Source organism: Peromyscus leucopus, chromosome 4 (assembly GCF_004664715.2).
Source record: "Peromyscus leucopus breed LL Stock chromosome 4, UCI_PerLeu_2.1, whole genome shotgun sequence".
NCBI classification, from domain to species: domain Eukaryota; kingdom Metazoa; phylum Chordata; class Mammalia; order Rodentia; family Cricetidae; genus Peromyscus; species Peromyscus leucopus.
The window spans coordinates 65,325,967-65,352,289 of record NC_051066.1 but is presented as its reverse complement, the minus strand read 5'-3'; the positions used below and the strand labels follow the sequence as shown (position 1 = coordinate 65,352,289).

At 35.4% G+C, this 26,323-nt stretch overlaps 3 protein-coding genes across 3 annotated transcripts; all 3 read left to right on the top strand.

Annotated features, from left to right (window-relative positions):
- The first annotated feature begins 2,341 nt into the window (after positions 1–2,341).
- LOC114685907 (olfactory receptor 4A5-like) lies at positions 2,342–3,280 on the top strand. The gene has a single exon (XM_028860548.1). It carries the CDS (start codon positions 2,342–2,344, stop codon positions 3,278–3,280), a length of 939 nt encoding a protein of 312 aa, XP_028716381.1.
- An 8,897-nt stretch (positions 3,281–12,177) lies between these two features.
- On the top strand, positions 12,178–13,107 carry LOC114685916 (olfactory receptor 4A5-like). The gene has a single exon (XM_028860555.1). It carries the CDS (start codon positions 12,178–12,180, stop codon positions 13,105–13,107), a length of 930 nt encoding a protein of 309 aa, XP_028716388.1.
- Positions 13,108–25,042: 11,935 nt separating this feature from the next.
- LOC114685921 (olfactory receptor 4A15-like) lies at positions 25,043–26,089 on the top strand. The gene has a single exon (XM_028860559.1). The coding sequence runs from the start codon at positions 25,085–25,087 to the stop codon at positions 26,006–26,008; it is 924 nt and encodes a 307-aa protein (XP_028716392.1). The 5' UTR covers positions 25,043–25,084; the 3' UTR covers positions 26,009–26,089.
- The last annotated feature ends 234 nt before the right edge of the window (positions 26,090–26,323 follow it).

The window sequence follows — 26,323 nt, the reverse complement described above, 5'->3', positions numbered from 1 at the left end:
TCTTAAAATGATGTTTGGCCAGCAAGTTAGTACATATACATAAAGAAAACCGTGATTAGAGAGTTTCTTACATACTATTACCAAGATTCATAAAAATGTTATATTAAGGGCTACCATGTCTTAAAAATTGTTATTTTCTAGAAAAGCTTAACAGCTAATGTTAAATGCCTCTATACTGTTCTATATTGTTTGTAGTATAAAATCTTTGTACATGTAAACTATATAGCATACTAAATAGCTTGAGGGCTCTATACTTGCTATTTAATTGAAACAATCTGGAGACTGGTCCTCTTGAAATGGAGCAGTGATAATCAATGAGACTAAATATGTTTAAATGTTCGGTAAGCAAGATGTGAAAACATGTATTGAACACAGAATGATTTTACTCTTAAGCTCTTCAGCAGCTGTGCTGTGACCAGCTTGTGGCTTCTGCTCTCCAGACCTCCTGTATCAGTACTTGACACTAGTGAGAATGATACGTGTAAAGTTGCATCATGGCTTCTAGACAGTTGTCAGACTTTCTCTTAAGGTTTCCTTGCTACCCCAGTTAATATATCCACGGCAGAAGATCTTCTTGATTGATTCTAAACAAAATGAATTTCTTTACAGGTAAATATTGCCAGCGTTTACTTTTGATAAAGTAGGTAATCCCTAAAATATCATTTTTAATCTATCCCTCAAATGGTGTTCATGAATTACAAGATATACTGCTATTTACATCCTTGGCTGTGAAAATCATTCTTACTCAGTGGATAGTGATTGAGATGGTTTATTGTCTTTGCTCAGAGTAAACTCTTAAAAGCATTGGTAATGTCAGTCATAAATCTAGATTTATACTGGATGCTAAGTGGTGCTTTAGTTATCTCATATATCAAGAATAACAAAGTGTTGGGGGTACATGCTAAGCATGTTCTCCTGGAGGAAATGATGAAGAAGCAGCATAGGGAGGTTTGTTATGGTTCCAAAGTTACCTTCATATCAAGTTAATGAACCTGTGGTTGCAACATGAGCTGCATCACTCCAGACTCTTTATCATTTACCACTGCCCTGTGCACTGCCTTCCAGTACATCCTGGTTCCTCTATAGATAACATTCAATTAGAGCAACATAGCCACTATTTGGTCACAGTAGTTATCAGATCTTAATTACTACCAAGTAGAATTTTTCAGGATATGGAAGTAAGCCTGAAATCTGTTACATGACTGTGCAAATATAAAGATAAAATAAATCAGTAGAATAGAAAGAGAAAGGGCTGCAGGAGTATACATGTAGATTGTTTAACTGGAAGCATTTTGAAATAATTTTCCTTAGTGACTGACTTTTGGTGTGACAACAGACATTTAGAAAAGGACTTGGGTGCTGGCTTTTCCATGTAGGACATGACGTTTCCATTTTTATTTTGATGCTCTGAGCTTGTCTGGATTTCTGCTTGAGTACTTTTTAAGCAGGAAGGTTTGTGTATAACGTATAGGCTGTTCTCTAGTGCTCTACCATTTTCTGTTTTCTTCTGTTTCACTGTTCCTCCCATTTTAAGGTTTCTGAAACATATTAGCAGCCGATGAAATAGTCGCTAACAGTCCTGGGTCAAAAGATTTCAGTTAAACTGTATTTGATCTCCTTGAAGTTATTGAATGCTGTAGTGTTATGATGCAATGGGGAGAATTATGGCAACTACTGGAATTCTTCAGAGAAAGAATCAGGTGGAATCACTGTTCTGGACAGAAATGTACTAAGCACTTCAATAGTTGTTTGATGTTGCTTCATGTTCAATCTTTTAAAACTGAATAAGATATACAGGAAAACAGAAATCCCTTTTAGATGTGAAGATCATGTGTAACATCATAGCCATAAGCTGATTGCTCCTGAAGTTACAGATCATATTTTAAAGATATTCCCCACACCACAACCCCCTCCAAAAAGTTACTTTATGGTAGTTGATAAATTTAGACTTTAATGACACTAAAGAGATTAAGCTCATATAAATCAGGAACACATTCACTATTTGGTTGCTAACAACTATGCTAAAATATAATGTATTTTAAATAAAAAGCTTAAGTGTATGAATGAGGATGATATAGAGATCCATTGAAATCTTGAGATAGACTCCATTCTTATATGCTTAAGAAAAGTATTTTAAGTGAAACAGGATCAACAGAAGATGTGATCAGCTCTTGGTAATGGTAATTAGAAATGTTTTTTAAATGTCCACTACAGGTTCATGACCAAAGCAGATAAGGACAATTGTGTGCTCCATGCCATAATGGACCCATGGTCACGTACACAGCTCCATGCCAGGCCTTGTTCTTATGTGTTTTTTCTCTGAAGCCTTATGAAAGGATCAATGGGCCAGAACAACAATGTCACAGAATTTATCCTCCTAGGTCTCACTCAGGATCCTGCTGTGCAAAAAGCATTATTTGTGATGTTTTTAATCATCTACATTGTGACAATTGTGGGAAATTTGCTCATTGTGTTTACAATTATTTCCAGTCCCTCTTTGGGCTCACCAATGTACTTCTTCCTTGCCTGCCTTTCACTCCTGGATGCTGTTTACTGTAATACTATCTCACCCAAGTTGATTGCAGACTTACTCCACGATAAAAAGACCATTTCCTTCACAGCTTGTATGGTCCAGCTCTTTGTAGAGCATTTATTTGGTGGTACTGAGGTCTTCTTTCTGGTGGCAATGGCCTATGATCGCTATGTGGCCATCTGTAAACCACTGCACTATTTGACCATCATGAATCGACGGGTCTGTATCCTGCTATTGGGAGTGGCCTGGACAGGAGGTTTTGTTCACTCTCTGCTTCAAATTCTCTTTGTTTATAACCTTCCTTTCTGTGGTCCCAATGTCATTGACCACTTCATGTGTGACATGTATCCATTATTGGGGCTTGCATGCACTGACACTTACTTCATTGGTGTCACTGTGGTTGCCAATGGTGGAGTAAGCTACATAATGGTCTTTATCCTTCTCCTAGTCTCCTATGGAATAATTCTAAACTCTCTCAGGACTCATAGTCAAGAAGGGAGACGTAAAGCCCTCTCTACCTGCAGTTCCCACATCATGGTAGTTGTCTGTTTTTTTGTTCCTTGTATTTTCATGTATGCCAGACCTGTTTCCAACTTCCCTATTGATAAATCTATCTCTGTTTTTTATGCAGTTATCACTCCTATGTTGAATCCTTTAATATATACTTTGAGAAATTCAGAGATGAAACATTGCATGAAAAAACTCTGGCATAAAATTTTAACTACAAATAGAGTAAGAAATTATTAGCTGTATACAATCAATTGGGAATAAATTCTAACAAAGGCTTATGTTGTCTACTCAATGAATCTTAAACATGCTTTTCATTATATGAAGCCCCCAGAAAAGGAGAATACATTATCCTTTGAGCTTTTATACTAAATTTGCATGTATACATGTGATGTATTTTGATCAAATCTACACTTCATTCTTCCCCTTGAACTCCCCCTCTATCCTTCTCTTACAATTTTTCCTCCCAATATCATGTGTACTTTTTAAAAACCACTGATTCAACCTAAGTCTACCAATATGTGTATGAGTGTAGAGTCATCTATGGAGTATGCTATGCTCCAAGAGCAACAACTCTGAAGAAAACCAACTCTTCTTCTCCCAGCACTCACCAATTGCCAAAAGATTTTCATCTAGATGGGCTATTTATAGCTCAGTTTTATTCTATGTCCATTTAGCAAAATAGTAGTAGGAGGTTCTCTCATAGCTCTTATGTCCTTTCTGGGCAAAGGTTCTTGGCCTAGTTAATGCTAAAAATAAAAATGTAAGTAAATATTCACATTCATCCCATGAAAGAAAGAAAAACAAAAAGCCAGCCTGTACTTGTATCGAATGATGAATGGTTTATGTATGTATGTGGTACATACATACAAAGGGATTTCATTAAGTTGTAAGAAAAATGAAATTATGAAATTGGCACATAAATATATAGAGCTTAAAATAATCATTCTGAGTTTAGGTAACACAGGCCCAGAAATAAAAAGAGGCATGTTCTTTCTCATGTGCACCTTTAGGTATATGAGTTTAAATTGAATTATCCATAAAAGTCAGAAAATTATTCAGAGCAATTGGGGAATTTCAACTTAAGAAGATAGAATGTGTGTAGTATGAAAGGGAGAAAAGGAAAAGAGTAAATGGAGTATGGTATGATATAGGGTAGAGGAGGTAGTATGGGAAGGGATAAGTGACAACAAAAGCCTTTAAAAAAACTTATGTAGAAAACTACTAATGTAGATGCTCCCTAAAACATATACATATGTACAGACACATATGTAAATAATTGAAATGAAAATACTCTATAATGCAGCACTGGTGGTGCACACCTTCAATCCCAGCACTCTGGAGGCAGAGACAGGCAGATCTCTGTTAGTTTGAGGCCAGCCTGATTTACAGAGGAAGTTTTAGGACAGCCAGAGTAGTTACACAGAGAAACCTTGTCTCAACAAACAAACAAACAAACAAACAAACAAAGCAGGAATGTCTTATAATGGGGATGGGTGGATGAGTGGATGGACACTATAGACTATCAGTTAAAATCCTATGCCAGTAAAGATTACTTATTTTTGAGTTGTTAGTCAGTGAGGTCCCTGAAACTGCAGACTATTATCATTGTCCTTGGTTAACTTTCAGAACTTTATCTTAGGATCCTACTGCTAAAGACAATGCATACTTGAATCATAGACCTTGGATAAACCAAGATGATACTAACCTGGAAGTTTCATCCCTATTGACTAGCTTTCATACTGGAAGGCACTATGCTTACCATCAAGAGAGGAAAGTATCTTATGACACAATGTAAGTAAGAATAAAAAGGATGGAAAAGGGGACTGGTTGAATGAAATGGATTCATCAGGGCCCCATATCATAGAGAATTGAACTCAGATATCACCATCCCTATCAATTGCTCAGAACTGTAGCTGACTATCTTTTCAAGAAATGTCAGCTACAACAGATTCTTCAATTCAAGTTCTCTTTTCAGAGACCAAGAGCTTCTTGGCTAGAGTCTCTCTCCAATGCCAGAGTAAGGCTGTACTCTGCCAGGTTATGGCTAGGCAGGGAAACAGGGTAAGCTTCTTTTAGACTGATTTACACATTTATTGCTTCTCCAAAGTGTTTCATATTGTCTAACAGTTCATTGATCATTTTATCTATAATCTTTTTCATTTTAACATTACAGCATTTTGGTCTAATCGATGAGAGTTTGCTGATAGCTGCAGAAATATGAAATGGGAACTCTTCTGGCAACTGACAAGGCTGGCCCATTAAAGTCATGGGCTCTGGTGGAGGTTGAAGCCAAAACATGAAGTGTTTTGGGGTTATTGCCTTTTGAATGTATGAGTTTTTCCTGCAGTGGACTTCCTGTGTGCTCTTGTAGCTTTCCCATTTGCTTCATTTCCCAAGAACTTATAACAGTGTGATTGATCATTTATTGGGCATAGTTTCCACTATACGTTTGGGGCATATGGATAACTTTTCTTTAGCTGTGTGTGAAAACAGTTATACAAGCAAATAACTGTTTCCCACAACCAGGTCTTTGTTCCTTTTCCAGTGTAAACTTAGAGGTCTGCCTTCCTGAAATTCCTTCATTAGCAGGCATTTGGTCAGTGTTAAGCGTCCAGGCAAAAGTATCTCATTTGAGATATTCTCAGAATTACATGTCTGAATTTGTTGATTCACAGTCTTTAGATAGTATAAGGAACCAGCATGCCCTGGGCTTACCTTGCCAGCAGATAGTAAAGTGCTGCCACAAGCTAACCTCACCCTGACAAATTATTAACACTTTGTACTTATTTTCACCTTGTTTTACTAATTAGCTTATTATCTAACCACACTTAGGAATGCAATATTACACAGGGATACCCTTTTTTCCCTTCTTAGATTTACCTAATTGATTTAAGGTCTCTGTCCCTCTCATTCGACCCTGTTGCCATTAATAGTTCACTGAGGCTTTTTAAAAATATATTTAAAGCCATTTATTAGTGGAGAATTCAATATAAAAATATTGAAAAATCACACAACCCAACTGTAAGAAAATAAATAATCTGCTTAAAATCAACAAAGGTTCTGATCAGAAATTTCTCAAAAAATATAACCAAATATAAGAGATACAGAACATATTGTTCAACATCACCAATTCACTAATCATAAAGATAATACAAATAACAAAACTGTAATAAAATATTAGTGTGTGCTTTAAAAAACTATGAACAACATAGTAGACAAAAAATGTCTATCCAATATAGCAAATATTTGAATGCTGTTGGCAATAAATTAATATGATAATTATAGAAAGCAACATATGCAATTTTCTCAAAAATGAGAAAAACCATGAGATTTGGTAGTCTCCTTTAAACATGTCTATCCAATGGATATTAAATTGATACATCAAGATTTCTGTATAATCTCATTATTTTTAAATTTTTAATTTATTATTATTATTTGATTTTATAATTTAATTTAATTTTACATATTAGCCACAGATTCCCCTGTCCTCCTTCCTCCCATCCCCCTCCTCACTGAGGCTTTTATAAATCACTCCCACCTTGAGTCATAAAGAAAGCCTAACAGTCACTGCCTGGTATAAACTCTTATCTGCTTTTATGACCTTAAAAGAATTCAAGCCTTATGACCTTGCTTTGGCCAAAGAGTTGCTGATTGGATGTGTATAAAAACTGGAAACTTCAGAGACTCGGGGTAGAACTAAGGTAGAACAAAGAGAGAACAGCAGAGAAATGGATAGATAGGCAAGAGAGGAGCTAAGAGAGATGAAAAGAAGCTGTATATTTAGTTAAAGATTACTTAGGACAATAAAGTGGATAGGCTGAGCATGGTGTGTATAGATTTTTGATATCCTCATCTTAGTAGATTCCAAGCTGGTTGTAGATTCTTCCTTGGACTCTGGGAGAAAGCTTTTGGGGATGAACCCTGATAGCTTTCATTAAGATTTTCATATACATATACAATGAATTTTGATCATATCCTCTCCATATTTCCTTCTCCTAACACTCCCAGAACACTATCTGAACATTTCTCCTCCCAACTTCATGCCATCTTGTTAGGAAATATTATTTTAAGGTGCATTACTTTTGTTCATTTTGCATTTGTAGAGACAAGTGCAGGATAAGTTAAGTTAAGAAAAATTGGCTAGAAACTAAACCAAGCTAGGGCCGGGCATGCATAAGTAAGAATAAGCCTCCATGTGTGATTTATTTGGGAGCTGGGTAGTGGCCCCTGAAAAAAGAGCAAAAACAAACAACATTCTCTGTTTAATTCATAGATCCAATTAGTGTTGCTCATGTGTGTATGATATAGGGCCATTCTCATTAACTTTCAATTACAAATAGCTCCTCAGTGGGATGTGAGACCCAGAATGTAGACTGACTTGATCTTGTAAAGGTCTTGTGTAGGTAAACCTGGCCACTGTGAGTTCATGGTTTAGTGACTATATCATGTTAGAATGACAATGATTTGACATAGTCCTCCCTGATTGTTGGCACTTACAGACATTTTGTCTCTACTTTGACTATGTTTCCTGAGCCTTGGAGGGGGAGGAAATGTGGCAGAGATGAGCCATGTAAGGCTAAACACTCCATAGTCAATTATTCGCTTTTCTTTGCCTAGTTGTGGATCTCTTTAATAATGTTTGTCTACTGCAAGGAGAACTTGATTTTATAAGGGGAAAAATTGCACTAGTGTATGGGTATAGAGTTAAGCACTTAGAAGGCAGTTGGATAGCATATCAATTTAACAAAATGGTAGTACTAGGATTTCCTCTAGCATCTATGACCTCCTGTCCAGCCCCATGTACTTGGCTAGGTTCACAGTACTAGGAATGAGCTCCTTCTTCAGGAGTAGGCCTTCAGTCCACTTTGATAGCTGTTTGTTACCTCCAAGAGTTTAGTACCTCTATTATACCAATGGACTATCCTGATTTACCAGTCACTATTTTAGGATTACTGCTGTGTAAGGGTGTTGATAACTTTTGTCCTTCAGTGGGATGCATAGTACCTTCTGATACCAAGAAAGGGAAGTAGTGACCCTTTAGAATTGTATGTGTAACATTATAGATTTCTCATGTCCCTTGGCATTTAATTAATCTCCTTGTGAGTAACTCAGCACCTTTCCCCTAGAGATTGTTCAGGAGAATAAGCCTGTCCAGGAGATATTTCATTTAATTTTCTGCCAGGCCTTCTAACAAGTTCATTTATTGGAAATGTTGACACAGAGCCACATGCACATGTAAGATTATCTATATACATAAATGAAAGATTATTTATTAGAATGACCCAATGGATTTTTGAAAACTCAGTTATACTTGAGGTGGAAGATGTCTTATTATTTAGTCCTCAAGTTATTGTCTTCTTTTGTATCCACTGTTTATTGAAGTTTGTGGAAGGTGTCAACTGCCCTGGAGTTAGTAAAAGACTGAAGAGGCTGCTCCACTTATGAAGAAGAAGTCATCAGCTTTGCCAAGTACTTAATCTCTGCTTTTCTATTGTTATTAAAATGTTAGAAATATTGAAGAGCTGAACACATGGTAGCTTTGGTAAATCGTCAAGGAAATATCTTTTTATCTGCTTCACCAAAACAGACTGAAAGGACAAAAATTCTTATAACTCTCTTTAATGTTTATCTTTTGTTTATGTGTGACTGTAAAATGGGTTTGAATAATTAGCCTTCATTAATTTAGTGAATTTATATATATTTGTGTGAACTAAGTAACTTTACTTTTGTCTATTATTTTCACAGCAGCTAAGAATTTTCAGTCACATTTCTACAGTGAAGTAGTGGTAGTATGTCTTAGTATCTTTGTACCTGTCTTCACAAGTGTACTAATATGTTTATAAACTACAGCATTCTCTAATAAAAGAATTCATGATTCCCTCCACTGAGGACAAATGCAAGATATGAGTTCTTGAAGTATTGAACTTGGAATACAAGGTAAGTATTTTTACAATGTACTATGTATTTCTTGAAGGTTAGAGAGTCTCATGAGCAGCATGTGAATAGGGCAAAGTAATGTGAAAAAAAAAACACAGAAGTTCATTGGAACATACAGAGTCCATTTGTTTTTAGTTTCATAACCTGGCTGGTGCCTATTTTCTATTTACCAATTTAAAACCATTTAAATGCTATGTGAATAACAATTAAAATTAATTTAATACTTTATATTATAATTTCCAAGACATTTATCAAAGAAAAACTCACATGTATATTTGTATTAGCAAATTTAATATTATATATATCATGTGTTTGAGTACAGGCAAAAAATGCTTTATGGTTTTGAAGCTTATAATGGGTTAATTTTATGTATGAATCTTAAGTGACACCAACCAACATGTTAGTACATATACACAGAAAAAAACAACAACCTATGATCAGACTGTTGGTCATATACTTTCACTTAGATACTTCTAATTTCTATGTTAAAGTACCATAATGCTATTGAAAATTGTGTGAAAATAGTTTTCCAGAAAAATCTTTATTGACTAGTGCTGAAAGCACAATCATAGTGTGTAAAATGAATCTTAAATGGTCTTATAATAAAAAACACAGAGCCAGATATTGGGGTGAAAACTGAAAGATCAGAGAAGCAAACAGCCAGCCACTGGCTTACCTTTATGAAATTCTCAGCCTCAAGAAAGCGAGCTCCTGTTTCCTCATGCCTTATTTACCTTTCTATGTCCTGCCATATTACTTCCTGGGATTAAAGGTGTGTGTCACCATTACCTGGTTCTGTTTCTTTCATGTAGCCCAGTGTGGGCTTGAACTCACAGAGATCCAGACAGATCTATCTCTGCTTCCTGAGTGATAGGATTAAAGGTATGTGCCGCCACTACCTGCCCTCTATGTCTAATTTAGTGGCTGGCTCTGTCCCCTGATATCCAGGTAAGCTTTATTGGGGTACACAATATATCACCATAATATTGTTAGAGAGTTACCATGGTACCCAACTTTTGGAAACTTTATGATATGGAATATGAGGTGTGTATTCATGTGATATACTTAGTACATGCATTTCTAGATGGTCAGACAATCTCATGAGGGGGATAAGAATAGGGCAAATTAAATAAACACAAAAGTTTATTTGAACATACAGAGAACATTTGGTTATAGTTTCATAACCTGATTGTTGTCTATTTTTTCTTTTCTTACACAGAACAATTTAGATTTAAAATCTTCATTTTCACTCTGTTTTGAAATTCTTAAACTGGACAAAGAGATGTTTTCAGGCAAACTATTAGTAAATAAAAGTGAAGGTGCAAAACATTAATGAAAGTAAGACATTGAAGGTTGAGTACTGGATGCACAACACTCTATTTTGTCATTCAACAGGAGTGCTGTTTGCTGCCTGTAGCTTTTGTAAGTGCTGATCTCCTGAATTAGCTGGATCAGATGCTGGCATAATAGAAAGTGTACACACAGAGAGAGCATCGTGTTAAGCTTCTTATTAGAGCTCATAAACTCTTTCACATGCTCCATTCCACTATTGAATCCATGCAAACAGAATCCTCTTGCTTGCTTCTAGGCATACTATATTCATTCACAGGTCAATAAATATTCCTTTTACTTATCTATGCAAAATAGATATAGTATTATTCTTGTACTAAGTCAGTAATTCTTCTATGACAGGAATTATGATGATTTTTGTCCTTCTCAAAACATTACGTACTGCTATCATATGCATATTGGAAAAGACTTTGAGCAGTGCTTTATACATTCTGTCTGTACCTGCAGCAACAAAGTGACAAAATAAAGGCAAATCTAAGTGTGCTCCTCTGATAAAATGATGGAGTGGAACATTGAGAGATTTATGATATAGGCCAAGGTCAATTTCATGGCAAGGGAATCTGCTTGAGATTGAATGTAGCCAAATGATTTCAGAATCCATATTATCCAACACTGACATGTGTTCTTCTTGAAAATATGTTATGAGTCCTATCTACACACTGTCAATAAGATAACTGGAGTCATTATGTCATCATTGTAGTTACTATATCTCATTTATCAGTGATTAGAATTTTTCCAAATGCATGAATGAAAAAAAAAATGTTAGCCAAGTGAAAAAACAGGTTGCATTAATTACCGTTAGACAGTTTGGAAAGATTGTGAAATTATCTCATCTAATCATTTCTTGTGTGAATTGTGACATATTTGTAACTAATTTAGAAAATGACCCAGACTAGTGCCTTCCTATCTGGAGGATTGGCTTTTCCTTTTAAGACACTGCTTTCCTGGATGTACATACTGAATACCTAATTGAACAAATTGTAAACCAAAAAGTTGATACTTAAAACTAATAATAGTATTCCCTATCCCAGTTTTCAGTTTCTGTTTTCTCCTGTTTTACTACCTATGTCTTTTAAGAGCAAGAAAAAACTAACTACTGATAAAGATTTAATGATGCCATGGGCTAGAAGATTTCTGAGTTATTTGAATTAAGTAAAATCAAGGATGTGGTGCCAAAACTGTGGTTCCTGGGAAGTCTCATAACAACTAGTTCAAACAATTGCCATAGACAAAGATGTTTCAAATGCATTTGTAATTATTTGATGCAGTTTCAAGTAAAATCTCTTAAATTTCCTGAATGAAAGTCTTTTGAGAAGTACAAGTCATATGCCTAAATGTTACTATATCATGGCAATGAGCTTTATGCTCTTAGAAATCAAGATCATATTTTGGAGACAGGCTTATCAGACAAAATGAGTTACAAAAATGCTTCTATTTTTCTATTTTATTTGATATAATGAAGCTTTATTAATACCATAGAAACCAGATTTCTGAAAAGTAAGAGTTATTTTTTTGTCATTACTGGTGGCAGTGGTGATTTAATGTGTTTTAAATATAACAACTTCAGCGATGACAATAAACATGGGACCAAGTAGGTAATGAGAAATAGGGTGCTAGTTATAGGGTTAATATAATAATCGTAGAAGAAACAGAATTATAAACAGAAAATCTGTTTGGTTTCATAGAAGCAGAACTTAAGAAGTGTTTACTTAATATCTACTACAGGTTCATCATTGTAGAAGAAATGATGATGATATTCTCCATGTCATAATGGAATCATGTTCACAACATCACAAAGTCTTGTTCTAATGAGATGTCATCTTTGACACAAGTGCTCTGAAGGGCCAATGGGAGAGAGCAACAATGTGACGGAATTTGTCCTTCTGGGACTCACTCAGGATCCTGCTGGGCAAAAAGTATTATTTGTCATGTTTTTACTCATCTACATTGTGACAATTATGGGCAACTTGCTCATTGTGGTGACAGTTATTTCCAGCCCCTCCTTGGGTTCTCCAATGTACTTCTTCCTTGCCTGTCTTTCATTCCTGGACATTGTTTATTCCACTTCCATCTCACCAAAATTGATTATGGACTTAGTGTGTGATAAAAAGTCCATCTCCTTCACAGCTTGCATGAGTCAGCTCTTTATAGAGCATTTATTTGGTGGTACAGAGATTGTCATTCTGGTGGCAATGGCTTATGATCGCTATGTGGCAATTTGTAAGCCATTGCACTATTTAACCATTATGAATCGAAGGGTTTGTATCATCTTGTTGATATTTTCCTGGCTTGGAGGTTTTACCCACTCCCTGATTCAAATTGTCTTTGTTTTCAACCTTCCTTTCTGTGGTCCAAATATTATTGACCACTTTATGTGTGACATGTCCCCATTATTGGGACTTGTGTGTACTGACACCTACATAATTGGTCTTACTCTCATTGCCAATGGTGGGGCCATGTGCATTATTGTCTTTATACTTCTCATACTGTCCTATGGAATCATCCTAAGATCTCTTAAGAATCACAGTCAGGAAGGAAGGCGCAAAGCCCTGTCCACATGCAGCTCCCACATCATGGTGGTTGTTCTCTTTTTTGTTCCCTGCATTTTCATGTATGCCAGACCTATTTATAACTTCTCTATTGACAAATTCATTACAGTATTTTATACAGTTTTCACTCCTATGCTAAATCCTTTAATATACACTTTGAGAAATTCAGAGATGAAAAATTGTATGGAAAAACTCTGGTGTAAAATGTTAACTACAGATAGAATATGATTGTCTTCTCAGTGAACATGTATCTAATTGTGCAGGAACAATTAGTGAAAAGTCTAGCAAAAGACAATATTGAAGAATTACAGGTAACTCCTTCAGGAATGAGAATTTGCCTCTCCCAGGGATTAGCCCCCTTATTGGTTGTCTAGTGGAGAGGTTAGCCCTGAAACCATATACACACAAGCAACAAAAATGGATTAAGCCAGTTATATATATATTACAATAATAAAAAGGCCCAGGAGACTATCAACTTGAGAGTAGAGGGGGCATAGGATGCATTCAAGGGAAGGTAGCTGGGAGGCACTGGAGGTAGGGATAGGGAGGTATAAAGTTATATATTTCTATTTCAGTTAAAACATAACTAAAAACAAAATAAGATAATATCCTCTACTCAATAGATTTCTCTGGGATACTCTTTAAATGTAAATCCATAAAAATAGTAAAGTAGCCTTTGATATTAGAATCAATTAAAAGTGAATTTCAGGAAATGTACAAAAGATATATGCTTTGCTCCCATAATATAGAACACTAAGCTTACTTGAACATAATTTATCTCAATTAATATTGAAATAGGATTTAGAAGAAAATTGTCCATTATTTTCAGTTAATAAATAAGGTAATTTTGAGAGCATATAGCCATTCACAATCATAAGAAAGGATTATGGTTTATAGACATATTATGTAGACTTTTAATCTGTCTTATTTTCTATTGTATAATGAATTTAATTTTATGTGCTTATGTTAGATTTATGTATGCTTATATGGAATATCAATTTACTGCACAGTAATATTCTATTTTATATGTATTTACTAGTTTTTTTTAATCTCTTTCCAATTTGGAGTTATTTGTATTGTTTCCAGATACCTGAAATTATGAGTAACATATGAAATGTACATGCATATTCATGGCTAAGTTTTCTTTAAACTTGAATAAATACTTATGAGTAACAGAACTAGTTTTAGTGGTTAACTTACCTTTGACTTCATAAGAAACTTCAAGAGTCTTTTCTATATTTGAGCTAGCACCAATTTCCAGTTTCACATGTTTTTAATATTTGTAAGAACTTGATATTGCTGGAGATTTTTTAGTTATTGTCTTAGATAGTATATTAATGAAGATATTAATTATCATGTTTTCAGACACATGTGCCATTGAATTTTGTTCATATTTCCCTACATAAGATCCTTCCCATATCATCCTTTCTCATGCTGGTTCACTTTCTTCCCCTCTTTGTCCCACTTCTGACACATATCAGTGAAATTCAGATAATACATATTAGAAAATTCAAGCTACATTTTATATTAATTCTTCCCATGAACCTCTCTTTTCTTTTGAAATTATTTAGAGTTCTTCCTTACTGAATTTGATGATTGCTTATTTGAGTCAAGATTTTGTGAATCAGAGAAAGCACATTTGTTTTGGAGTCTGGCCTACTTTATTTAAACTGATGATCTTCAGTTCCATCCATTTTTCTTATAATGAAATCATCTGAGTTTCTAAAAAAAATGGGCATTCTAACTAGTATATAGTGGTACCTTGCATCTTTAATATTCTGATTATTATGAGAGATAAGCAATGAACATGGGTGTGTTAGTTCAGGTTTCTATTGCTGGGATAAAACACCATGACTAAAAAGCAAGTTGGGGAGGAAAGAATTTATTTGGCTTACACATCAGCATTGCTGTTTCACTGAAGGAAGTCAGGACAGGAACTCAAACAGGGCAGGATCCTGGAGGCAGGAGCTGATGCAGAGGCCATGGAGGAATACTGCTTACTGGCTTGCTTCCACGGCTTTCTCATCCCACCTTCTTATAGAACCCAGGACCACCTTTCCAAGGATGGCACCACCCATCATGGGCTAGGCTCTCCCTCATTGATGCTAAATGAGAAAATGCCTTACAGCAGGATCTCATGGAGGCATTTCCTCAACTGAGGCTCCTTCCTCTCTGGTAACTCTAGCTTGTATTAAGTCGACACACAAAACCAGCCAGTACAATGAATGTTCAAGTATTTCTGTGGTATGTTGATTTAGAACCTTTAGAGGGGTAGAGCTATGTTCCATGGAAATTTAATTTTTAGTTTTATAATGCTGGTGGACTGGGGGCAGATAAGGATGGCGAACCAAGTGAGCAGACAGGGGATGGGGTGGAAAAGATAGATAGAGGGAGTGTAGGGAAAGACAGCTGGAATTAAATGGCATTTGGGGACTGGTGTGAAAACTCAGTACAGTGGAAACTTCCTGGAATCTACGAGGGTGACACTAGTGAAGACTTCTAGTAAGAGAGAATATGGAGTGCAAACTAGTCATCTTTTGTAATCAGGCAAGGCTTCCAGTGGTGGGGCAAGATTGCATTTGTTTGAGTTGTTAGCTGAGCCGGTCCCATGGAGATCCCTAAACAACTCAGGAAGGTGCTAGGACAGAGATCTCTCTCTCTCTCTCTGAAAACTCACAGTGGGGCCATTAAGGACAACATCCACACTGCTCATTTGAAAGTAGAGAAGTCGAGCTGATGCCTGCATGGAGCCTTCGTCCCTACATTCTAGTCTCTTTGGCATGGGAAGGTACTCTGAAGGCTACAGAAAGAGAAACCTGGACACCAATTCCACTACAAAATTCTCAACCTATAATTTTTCCTGTCTGCAAGATGTTTTTGGTCAATGGTGGCAAAGAGCTTGTAGGAGTGTCCAGTCATTGTCTGGTTTAATTTGAGGCCAACACCACAAAGAGCCCATGCTGATATGGTCTGGATGGCCAGGGAATAGAGACTGGATAGTCTAGAGATCTAGGTTAGAACCAAACACAACTGGAAAAAAGAATCTATTTTAAAAAAAATAAAGAAAAAAGAAAAGAAAGCAAAGAAGCCTACACCTTAAATTTCAAAACAGCTGTACTAATTAACATTTTCATGAGTAATGTATGTGTATGTATCGGGATGTTATTTGTTTAATATATACAGATTAAAAAAACTCTATTCTTTGAAGGACAAAATGATATGAGTCATATGAGACAAAAATATGAATCTTACCTAAATTGTGAAAAACTATTTCCTGGACAGCACGGACAATGTCTAGATTTGTTGATTGCCCATTTATCAAAGACTCATCTGGCTGAATAAACGGGAAAATTACATAAATGAAACTGTGAATAATTAGACACTGCCCTACAATAAGACCCAAGTGATTAATCAGTGAACTCAATTTTGTGTCCTTTGACCATGACTTTACCATTTAGAGGGAACATTTCAGGAGCTTTCCATATAGAGTTTATTTTCCAATTTCCAATTTGGGAAGTTCCTTTGGGAAATAAATTGTCTTGTTTTTCTTTAGAAGAAACAAAATTGTTAAATTTACTTTAATATGAAAGCCATGCATACATACATATACTTATACACAGACTTTAATGAAAATATAGATACACACATATACACATAGATGGAGAGAGAGAGAGAGAGAGAGAGAGAGAGAGAGAGAGAGAGAGAGACATGCACTACTATAATGTTCAAAACTATAGTGATGCCATATCCTATATCAAAACATATTTATTCTTAATAGAAACTGTCTATTCTTTATACATACACATAAGTAATAGAATATTAATTAATCATAAGAGCACAATTTTCCAAGCATAAAAATATAGATAAAAATGTACTTCTTTAATAACTGTACTTCTTTTGTAACTTTATTTTTATTTGATAAATAATGAATTCTTTGCAGTTATAGGGTATAACATCATGTTTGACATTGTTCAAATCATGGATAAAATGGGGGATATTAGTCAAAGAGAAAATGATGGCATACACAATTATTACAATAATTGTTAAGTTTTATAATTATTTCATAAATGATACTAAGTATTTGGTTAATACCTAAGCAGTAATTCATTATATTTTCAATACTGTTAAACCAGAAATATTTTCTAGATTTTGTTATAATTTATTTTTTTTATGTTGTTGGGAAATAATTATGAAATTATCAAGAACATAGAAAGTTTCTGAAAAAATATATGTTGATATTCTCAATGTATTTCTTTTTTCTTTTCTTTTTTTTTTTTTTTTTTTGGTTTTTCGAGACAGGGTTTCTCTGTGTAGCTTTGCACCTTTCCTGGAACTCACTTGGTATCCCAGGCTGGCCTCAAACTCACAGAGATCTGCCTGCCTCTTCTCAATGTATTTCTATGTTTGCAATGTTTAATAACCTTGTGGATAGTTTATTTTATGCTCTGATCTACTTGATGCACTTTCATAGGCATCTCTTTTTCTAGGTTTTGGTAATTTTCTTCTATGATTTTCCTGGAGATGTTCTTTATACCTTCATTTTGTTATTCTCCCTCTATGCAAACAGTTCAGAGATTTGGTCTCTGAAAGGTGACCCAAACTCGCTCATATTTTCCTTATAGTTTTTATATTTTCTTATTGGCCCTTATGGAGCAAATACATGTTCTCTACTTTGTCTTCTACCCCTGACTTTCTTTTCAACATGATCTGTTCTGATGGTAAGGTGTTCCACTGACATGTTAAATAATATTGAGGGATTTTTTCCAGCATCATTTCATTTTGAATTTTCTTCAGCAATTTGAACTCAGCTTTCATGTATTAAATTGATTTCCTTATTTCACTCATGTATTTGTTTTCTTTGAATTGTTTAAATTATAGTTATAATCAGTTTCACGAATACTTTGTCAGGAAAACTTCCAGGTCATTTCCACTAGCGTCCATTGCTGTTACAATGTGTAGTTTTTGGAAGAAGTGTATGAGTGTGTGTGTGTGTGTGTGTGTGTGTGTGTGCGCGCGCGCGCGCGCACGCGCGCGTGAGGTGCATGCACTCATGCTCACCTGTCTGTCTTTTTCTTTTTTTCTTTTCTTTTTATTAAGAGATTTTCTATTTGTTTTACATATCAACCACAGAATCCCCTGTCCTCCATCCTTCCACAACCTAGCCCCCCTCCTTCCCAACTTCTCCAAGGCAAATTCTCCCCTGCGGAGTCAGCAGAGCCTGGTAGATTCAGTTGAGGCAGGTCCAGTTCCCTCTTCCCTGCAGCAAGACTGAGCAAAGTGTCTCAGCATAGGCACTAGGTTCCAAAAAGCCAGCTCATACACTAAGGACAAATCCTGGTCCCACTGCCTGGGGGTTCCCTAAACAGTTCAAGCTGAATAGCTGTCTCACTTATCCAGGGGGACTAGTCCAGTTCCATGGGGGCTCCTCAGCTATTGGTTCACAGTTTGTGTGTTTCCACTAGTTTGGCTAGTTGTCTCTGTACTTTTTCCAATCATGTTCTCAATATCTCTTGCTCATACAATCCCTCCTCTCTCTTGTCAGTTGGACTCCTGGAGCTCTGCCTGGTGCTTGGCCATGGATCTCTGTATCTGCTTCCATCAGTCACTGGATGAGAGTTCTCTCATGACAGTTAGGGTGTTTGACTGTCTGATCACCAGAGTAGGTCAGCTCAGGCACCCTCTCGACCACTGCCAGTAGTCTATAGTGGAGTCATCTTTGTGGATTTCTGGGGACCTCTCTAGCACTCTGATTCTCCCTATTCCCATGGTGTCTTCATTTATCATGGTATCTCTTTCCTTGTTCTTCCACTCTGTTCCTGATCCAGCTAGGACCTCCTTCTCCACTCAGCTCTCTTTGTCTCAACCCTTTCCCTCCATTACCCCCGACTCACTCCCAGTTTGCTCATGTAGACTTCATCCATTCTCCATTGCTGGGCAATCCCTGTGTCTTCCCTAGGGTCCTCTTTACTAGCTAGCCTCCCTCGAGCTTTGAGTTGCAGTCTGGTTATCCTTTGCTTTACATCTAGTATCCACTTATGAGTGAGTACATACCATGTTTGTCTTTCTGAGTCTGGGTTACCTCACTCAGGATGATATTTTCTAGTTCCATCCATTTGCCTGCAAACCTCATGATGTCGTTGTTTTTCTCTGTTGAGTAGTATTTGTGTATGTGTACTACACATATTGTGGTGTATATATACCACTCCATTGTGTATATGTACCACATTTTATTTATCCATTCTTCAGTTGAAAGGCATCTAGGTTGTTTCCAGGTTCTGGCTATTACAAATAATGCTGTTATGAACATAGTTGAACATGTGTCCTTGTGGTAAGATTGAGCATTCCTTGGGTAGTGTTTTTATTTTTTCATTGGAATTTGGTACATCTGGAGTTAGTTTATTAGTTGAATTATTCATTCTTTCTCTAAATGTTCTAAAGACACTTTTTTCTTTTATAGAAGGATTTTTACCATATTGAGTAATAGGCTACTTTATAGCAATGTTGGGATACCAATTTCATCTATTTGTATGTTATTTGGGACTACAGCCATTCTATTCCAGGTCTTGTTTGTCAGTTAGGCAAATGCATTCAGCAAGTTCTGGGAGCTTGGAACAAGTTTTTTCTGCTAAAGTAGCTTTGTCCTGGGTCTCAAGGTTGTATAAGGTAAGTGGAGAATCTTAGGCAAGCAGTTGGCAGGACTTTGTGGCTCCTGGTTACTTGAGGTAGGTGGAGATTCGTGGTTCAAAATGTTTTGGAATCTGTAGGTCCCAAAGAGAAGAAGGGCCAAATGGAGGTGGTAGTTTATGGAAGGCAGCTATGGATCTTAGGTGACTTGAATGGAAGAAGGGAAGAAGGGAGAGAAAGGCATTGAAAGCTGCAAGAGAGAATGATCAAGTCAGTTACAAAGGCTGTCCCATTCTATGAACACATGATTATTTGACAGAAGCCTTTAAAACCACAAAGGTCGTGAAAGATGTATTCAAAATCATGAAAGTCTACGATTGTCAGCTCAGTGTTATACCCAGCAAAACTACCCATGATAAAAACAGATTAAAGGATTTTGTGATCACTAAGATCGTTTATAGAGGATATAAAGTCAATACTTCAGTTTTAAAGAAGGATAAACTTACCTAAGTGATTATAGTTAAGTAAAAAATCCTAGGCTAAAAAATGAAAGAGCTGAGAAAATATCTCACTGTATTTTTCTTATGGGAGAAAATATAGACTTGAAGTTCTTGCAGACTTCCAATACCTGATATGTTGATTTCTTTAGGTTCATTCTCATAGGCTGAGACACAAAGTTCCCTTAATAAGGGAAGACAGAGAATGTTTCAAAAAATGAACAATTCTCCACCTTTCAACTATAATTGGTCCTTCAAATATATGATCACATCAGATGGTTATTACACAATAAATATACACATCTGTGCATCTTTTCACACTTATGAATAAGAAAAGAGAAATTAAACATATATATTATATTGCAGGAGGTTGGCCTTATCTTTTTGCAAGCTAAGTTGAAAATGGACAACTTTTAGGCCAAAGGCCTTTGTGTTCCAGAAGAGATGATCTATATATAATCACATGATGATATTTGCTCACTAGCTCTGATAACACTGTAAACATAGAAATTGTTTTTTTTTTTTGAAAAGTAACAATTTCTTTCATATAGAAAGAGTCATTCGGTTAATAATATCTTGAGATTAGAGAATTTAATAAATGGAATAAAATCACTATGACTTCATCTCACAGAGAGTCAAGACTCAAAAAATTCCACTCCTTCCCAATTACAGAACCCTGATTGGCTGTCTATTCAAGAATTGCAATGTCAACTACAGCAGTTACTGCAGTTCTACGTTTTCTTCCTCAGAGACTCTGTGCTTCTTGGGTGGAATCTCTCTCACTATCAGAATAATGCTGTGCTCTGCAAAGTGCAACTGGCTAAGGAGACTGGGTTATCTCCCTTCTTTAGGCTGATTTGCACTTACTTGCCTCACCTAAGCATATTATAACATGTAACAGTTACTAAGCATCTCATTTTGGATTTTTATCTTTCACATTATGGGTTTTTCAAGTCCCTTGACATTTAACTACTTTCTTTCTTTGAAATATCCAAGCTTTTATACTCTAGGGATTATTCAGGGAAAGAAACTATCCAGGAGAGATTTCTCCATTTGAATTTGCTCCAAGTATTTTAACAAACTAATTTGTGGTGATCTTAAAGTTTTTCTGTTGGAAATAGAGATGATGCAAAGCATTGTCTGTTCATAAAAAAATTGTCTACACCCACAAGTAGATGCCTCAGGAGATTTCTGAAAAGTCAATTATGCTCAAGCTGGAGATAGTGTCTTTAGTGGTGTTTGGTTCTTGAGGTGTCAGATTTTCTATAAATGTCTATCACTGCTATAAGAAAACTGTAGAAAGTACCAACTGCATTGAGTGATATGGTTGAGATATAGAGTGATGTTTTTACATAGAAAATAAGAGAAGTCCTCAGAATTACGAGGGAATAAAAGACTGAAGAAGTTTCTCTCAATTTGTAAGAATAATTTATCTTCAGCTTTGCTATGAGATTAATCTGGTTTTCCATTGTTAGATAAAATTTTTAATAGTTAAGCCCATGGAAATTATTGTAAATCATGAAAGTAAGATCCCTTATGTTGATTCACCAAAATAAAACAAAAGGAGAATATTCATGTAACTATCATTACTTCATATCTTCTTTTTGGTTCCTGTTGTTCATTTATAATATCAAAAATGGGTTTGGGAAATTAATTTAACTTATTTGGTCAATTTTATACATAGTTGTCCAAATATAACAACTTTACCTTTTCTTTGATATTTTCATAGAAACCAAAATATATTCAGCTACCTTTATACAAGTATTGTTATTATATTTAGATATCTTTATATCTGTAATCACAAGTTCACTCATATGTTTATACTCAGCAATGGTCCTTGTTAAAATAGGTCATAACTTTTTCCTCAAGGGCAAATGCAAGATCTGAAATCATAAAGTGGGAGTTCAATATGATTGTTCTTTTTGTGTTTTGAAGTACGTGGATTTTTTAAAAAAAGTTCCCATTGTCTTATGAGAGCCATAAAAATAGGGAAAATAAAGGTGACAAATATAGAAATTAGTTGGGACATATATAGGATTTTGTTTTTAGTTTCATAATCTCAGTGTTTATTTTCCATATATATGAAAGGTTTTATATTTTACATGCATAACAATAAAGAGAAACTAAATTTTTATTGGTATTATAGATTATATTTTATACAATATTGAACAGAGATAAAATATTTTTGATGTCTAAATTACAATTACATATTTTATCTATTAGAGTATAAGGGAAATATCTTTTTTCTTGAGGGCTAATATTAAATTTTGTGTGTGAATCTTAAAATGATGGCAGACAATGTGTTGGTGTATTCCCAAATCAAAGCTTGTGGTCAGATTGCCCCTCATAAACTATCACCTAGGTGCGTATTACTCTTATGTTAAGGTTCTACCATGTTCTTAAACACAGTATTAAATTATTTTTAGAAAAGTTTTAATGGCTAATGTTTAAAATACAATCATACTCTTCTACCATTTGATAATACTAATATTTTACATTTTTATGCTAAAATTTAAGTAATTTGTTTTGATTATGATGTGAAAATTATTAAGCAGGACTTAGGATATTTGACCTAGTGAAATTCAGTCCTGGTAATTAATGAAAGTGAAGGAGCAAAACCTGTCAGGAAGTATGATATACAAGGATGAGTACTGGACACAGTACTTCCCTCTTATGTCACTTAGCAACTGAACTGTTTTCTGCTTGTAGCTTCTACAACTCCAGGTCAGAATGACAATGATACACACAGGCGCATCAGATCTGCCTTCTCAAGAAAGCCTCAAATGCCCCTTCACTATAAAAACCATTCAAACAGCACCATCTTATTTGCTTCTTTCTAGACAAAATCCACCCTTTCACAGGTAAATAAATAATCTTCGTACTTATCAGTGGTAAAGTGCATATTTCTTGGGACATATAAGTTAATATCAAAAGTGTAATATTATTTATACCTCAGGCTGAAGGCAATAGTTTTTCTGTTGAAATCAATTGTGATGATTCATTTGTTCTTGGTCTTAGTGAAATACTCAAAATATTTTTTTTAGCAACTATCACCTTTATGTTTACCAGGCTGCTTTCTACAGCTTACCTGAAGCAACAGTAATAACAAAGTAACCAGAGAAAGGAGATGATAAGTGTGGTCCCCTGGTAGAAATGAGCATGTAAGGCATTGACAAGATTCTTATGTGGTAAAAGTTCATCTTCACAGTAAGGGAAAGAATTTCAGATTAATAAATAGATCCACATGGCTTCACAACCCATATTATATACCACTAGCCAAGGAATGTTTTTTTTCTTTAAGATGCTGCTTTCATGGATGTGGACACTGAATTTCTAACTGGGCACTTTCCTCTGTTTCCTTCTGTCTTGCTACCTATGTCATTTAAGAAGAACAAAAATCTCTTCTCTTATTCTGTTTAAACTATATGAGTCTAAGAATGTATATGCACATATATATATATATATATATACATACATGTGTATGTGTAGAAAGACATACATATACATACATAACTTTTGTAATTGTCTATACCATCCAACTTCTCTTCTGTTCTGTTTGGGTGGTATTGACAGTACCTATTTCTAGTATTTACAGCTTCCTCAAGGATTGATCACTAAAAGGCTGATTTAAAGTTGTATATGCATGGTTAGAACTGTCAATGGATCATCATACTGTGGGGGTATTAGGGATATGCTGACATTTATTTGATTGGAAACATATATACCAGTATTTAGAGCTCTTTTCTAAGAATATTGAATTTCTTAAGAATTGTCTATTGCCCTACTATATAGGGAATGAAAAAGAGGTTAAAGGCACACAATTTAATGCACATCATTTTCAAGGGAAGAACAGCATCCAGTTTGCCATCTCTTAATATGGAGGCTTTCACTTAATTGTTTTAGAGACTAAAGCTCCATTTTCCTTCCTTATGATGGCACTAGTGATGATGTGGTTTATGTGAAGGTGAAAAGACTTGAGAGTTCAGTTCTCTTATATGTAGATTTCAACCAATGCTTTGTTTTCAGCCATGAACACTATGCCAACCTGTAGGATTTAATGCTTGAAAAAAAAATCTCTCAGGGAAAAATTATTTCTTTTTAGTAAGTACCCATTGTGTACTCATGTATACTATATTTACTTTATTTTGCTAACCTAGTTGCCACTCTGTGGTGGTTTTAATATATGCCCACAAGTGTTTATATTCCTTCATTCATTATGTATCTCACGTTACTCATGTGTGAGTTGGATTTCATTACTTCGTTCTAATAAACAGAATAAAGCAGAAAAAAAAAGAAGAAGAACAAAAATGCTAACTTCTGATAAAGTAGTTGCTGATACCATGGGATAGAAATTTCTGAGTTATTTGAATATTTTTTTTTTTTGTAAAATCAAGAAAGTGTAGTTAGAATTGTGGTTCCTGGAGAATCTCATAAAAATTAGTTAAAGTAATTGCTATAGAAAGAAATGTTCTAAATGCATTTGTACTTACTTGATGCAGTTTCAAGCCCAATATATTAAAATTATGTGAGATTTCCATGTAGATTGAAAGTATTTTGAGAAGTGCAGGCCACATGCCTAATGTTACAGTATCATGGCAATGAGCTTTATGGTCCCAGAAATCTTGAGTGTATTTTGAATATATTCTTACCAGATAAAGCATTTTACAACATCGCTTCTATATTAATTTAGATAGTGAAGGTTTGTGATAACATAGAAGCCAGATTTCTTAAAAGTAGGAATTATTTTCGGTTGTTATTGAAAACTGTGATAATTTTGTGTAATAATGTATTTTAAATAATTCTAAGTGTATGAATGACTATAATACATAGAGTCAATGAAGTTATGAGAAACAAAGTACTACTTGATAAAACCATCATAGGGAAATAAAACACTCAAAAGGAAGTTTTATTTAGATTCTTGGAGAAACCTAAGACTTGTTTACTAAATTCATACTGCAACTTATCACTGTAGAAGACAATGATGAACATGTTCTCCATGTCATCATGAAGTCATGTACTTAAATTCCCAACAGGTCCTGTTCTTAGGAGCTGCCATCTCTGATACAAGCCTGCTGAAAGGACCAATGGGGAAGAGCAACAATTTCACAGAATTTGTTCTCCTGGGCCTCACTCAGGATCCTGCTGGGAGAAAAGCATTGTTTGTCATATTCTTACTCATCTACATTGTGACAATGGTGGGCAACATACTCATTGTGGTGACAGTCATTACCAGCCCCTCCTTGGGCTCCCCAATGTACTTTTTCCTTGCCTCTCTATCACTCTTGGATAGTCTTTTCTCCACTGCCATCTCACCCAAGTTGATTATTGACTTACTCTGGGATCAAAAGACCATCTCCTTCACAGCTTGCATGAGCCAGCTCTTCATAGAGCATTTATTTGGTGGTGTCGATATTGTCATTCTGGTGGCAATGGCCTACGATCGCTATGTGGCAATTTGTAAGCCACTGCATTATTTGACCATCATGAATCGTAGGGTTTGCATCACTTTGTTGATATTTGCCTGGACTGGAGGTTTTACACACTCTCTGATTCAAATTGTCTTTGTATACAACCTTCCTTTCTGTGGCCCTAATGTCATTGATCATTTTATTTGTGACATGTCCCCCTTACTGGTACTTGCATGCACAGACACTTACTTCATTGGCCTCACTGTCATTGCTAATGGTGGAGCCATGTGCATTGTGATCTTCATCCTCCTCCTAGGCTCCTATGGAATCATCCTAAGATCTCTTAAGGCTCACAGTCAGGAAGGAAGGCGCAAAGCCCTTTCCACATGCAGCTCCCACATCTTGGTGGTTGTTCTCTTTTTTGTTCCATGTATTTTTATGTATGCCAGACCAGTTTACAACTTTCCTATTGATAAATGCATTACTGTTTTTTATACGATTATCACTCCCATGTTGAACCCTTTAATATACACCTTGAGAAATTCAGAGATGAAAAGTTCTATGGTAAAGCTTTGGTGTAAAATGTTATCTACAGATTAAACTGGAAAGCCTCCTAGGTGAAATTACTTTTGATATTTGAATAAAATCAGTTATGGATAATTATAAAAAAGGATGATGATACCATCTACTGATTGTATTTATCTAGAATTCTTTTCTTTATGCAAAGCCTTTGAAAATGAAAGTTTTCCTTTGAGACGGAAACTGGTATGACATTATTTCAGTATTACAAATAAAGGGCATGTGACTTTTGTAGCCATAAGTTTTCCTGTGTCCTGCATATCCCACAGTCGGGACAATATTTCCCACTCACATGCCATAGCTGTTTGGTTCCAAACAAACACACAGAGGCTTATA

Coding starts and splice junctions, on each gene's coding strand:
- LOC114685907 (XM_028860548.1), top strand. CDS start 2,342: ATGGGCCAGAACAACAATGTCACAGAATTTATCCTCCTAGGTCTCACT.
- LOC114685916 (XM_028860555.1), top strand. CDS start 12,178: ATGGGAGAGAGCAACAATGTGACGGAATTTGTCCTTCTGGGACTCACT.
- LOC114685921 (XM_028860559.1), top strand. CDS start 25,085: ATGGGGAAGAGCAACAATTTCACAGAATTTGTTCTCCTGGGCCTCACT.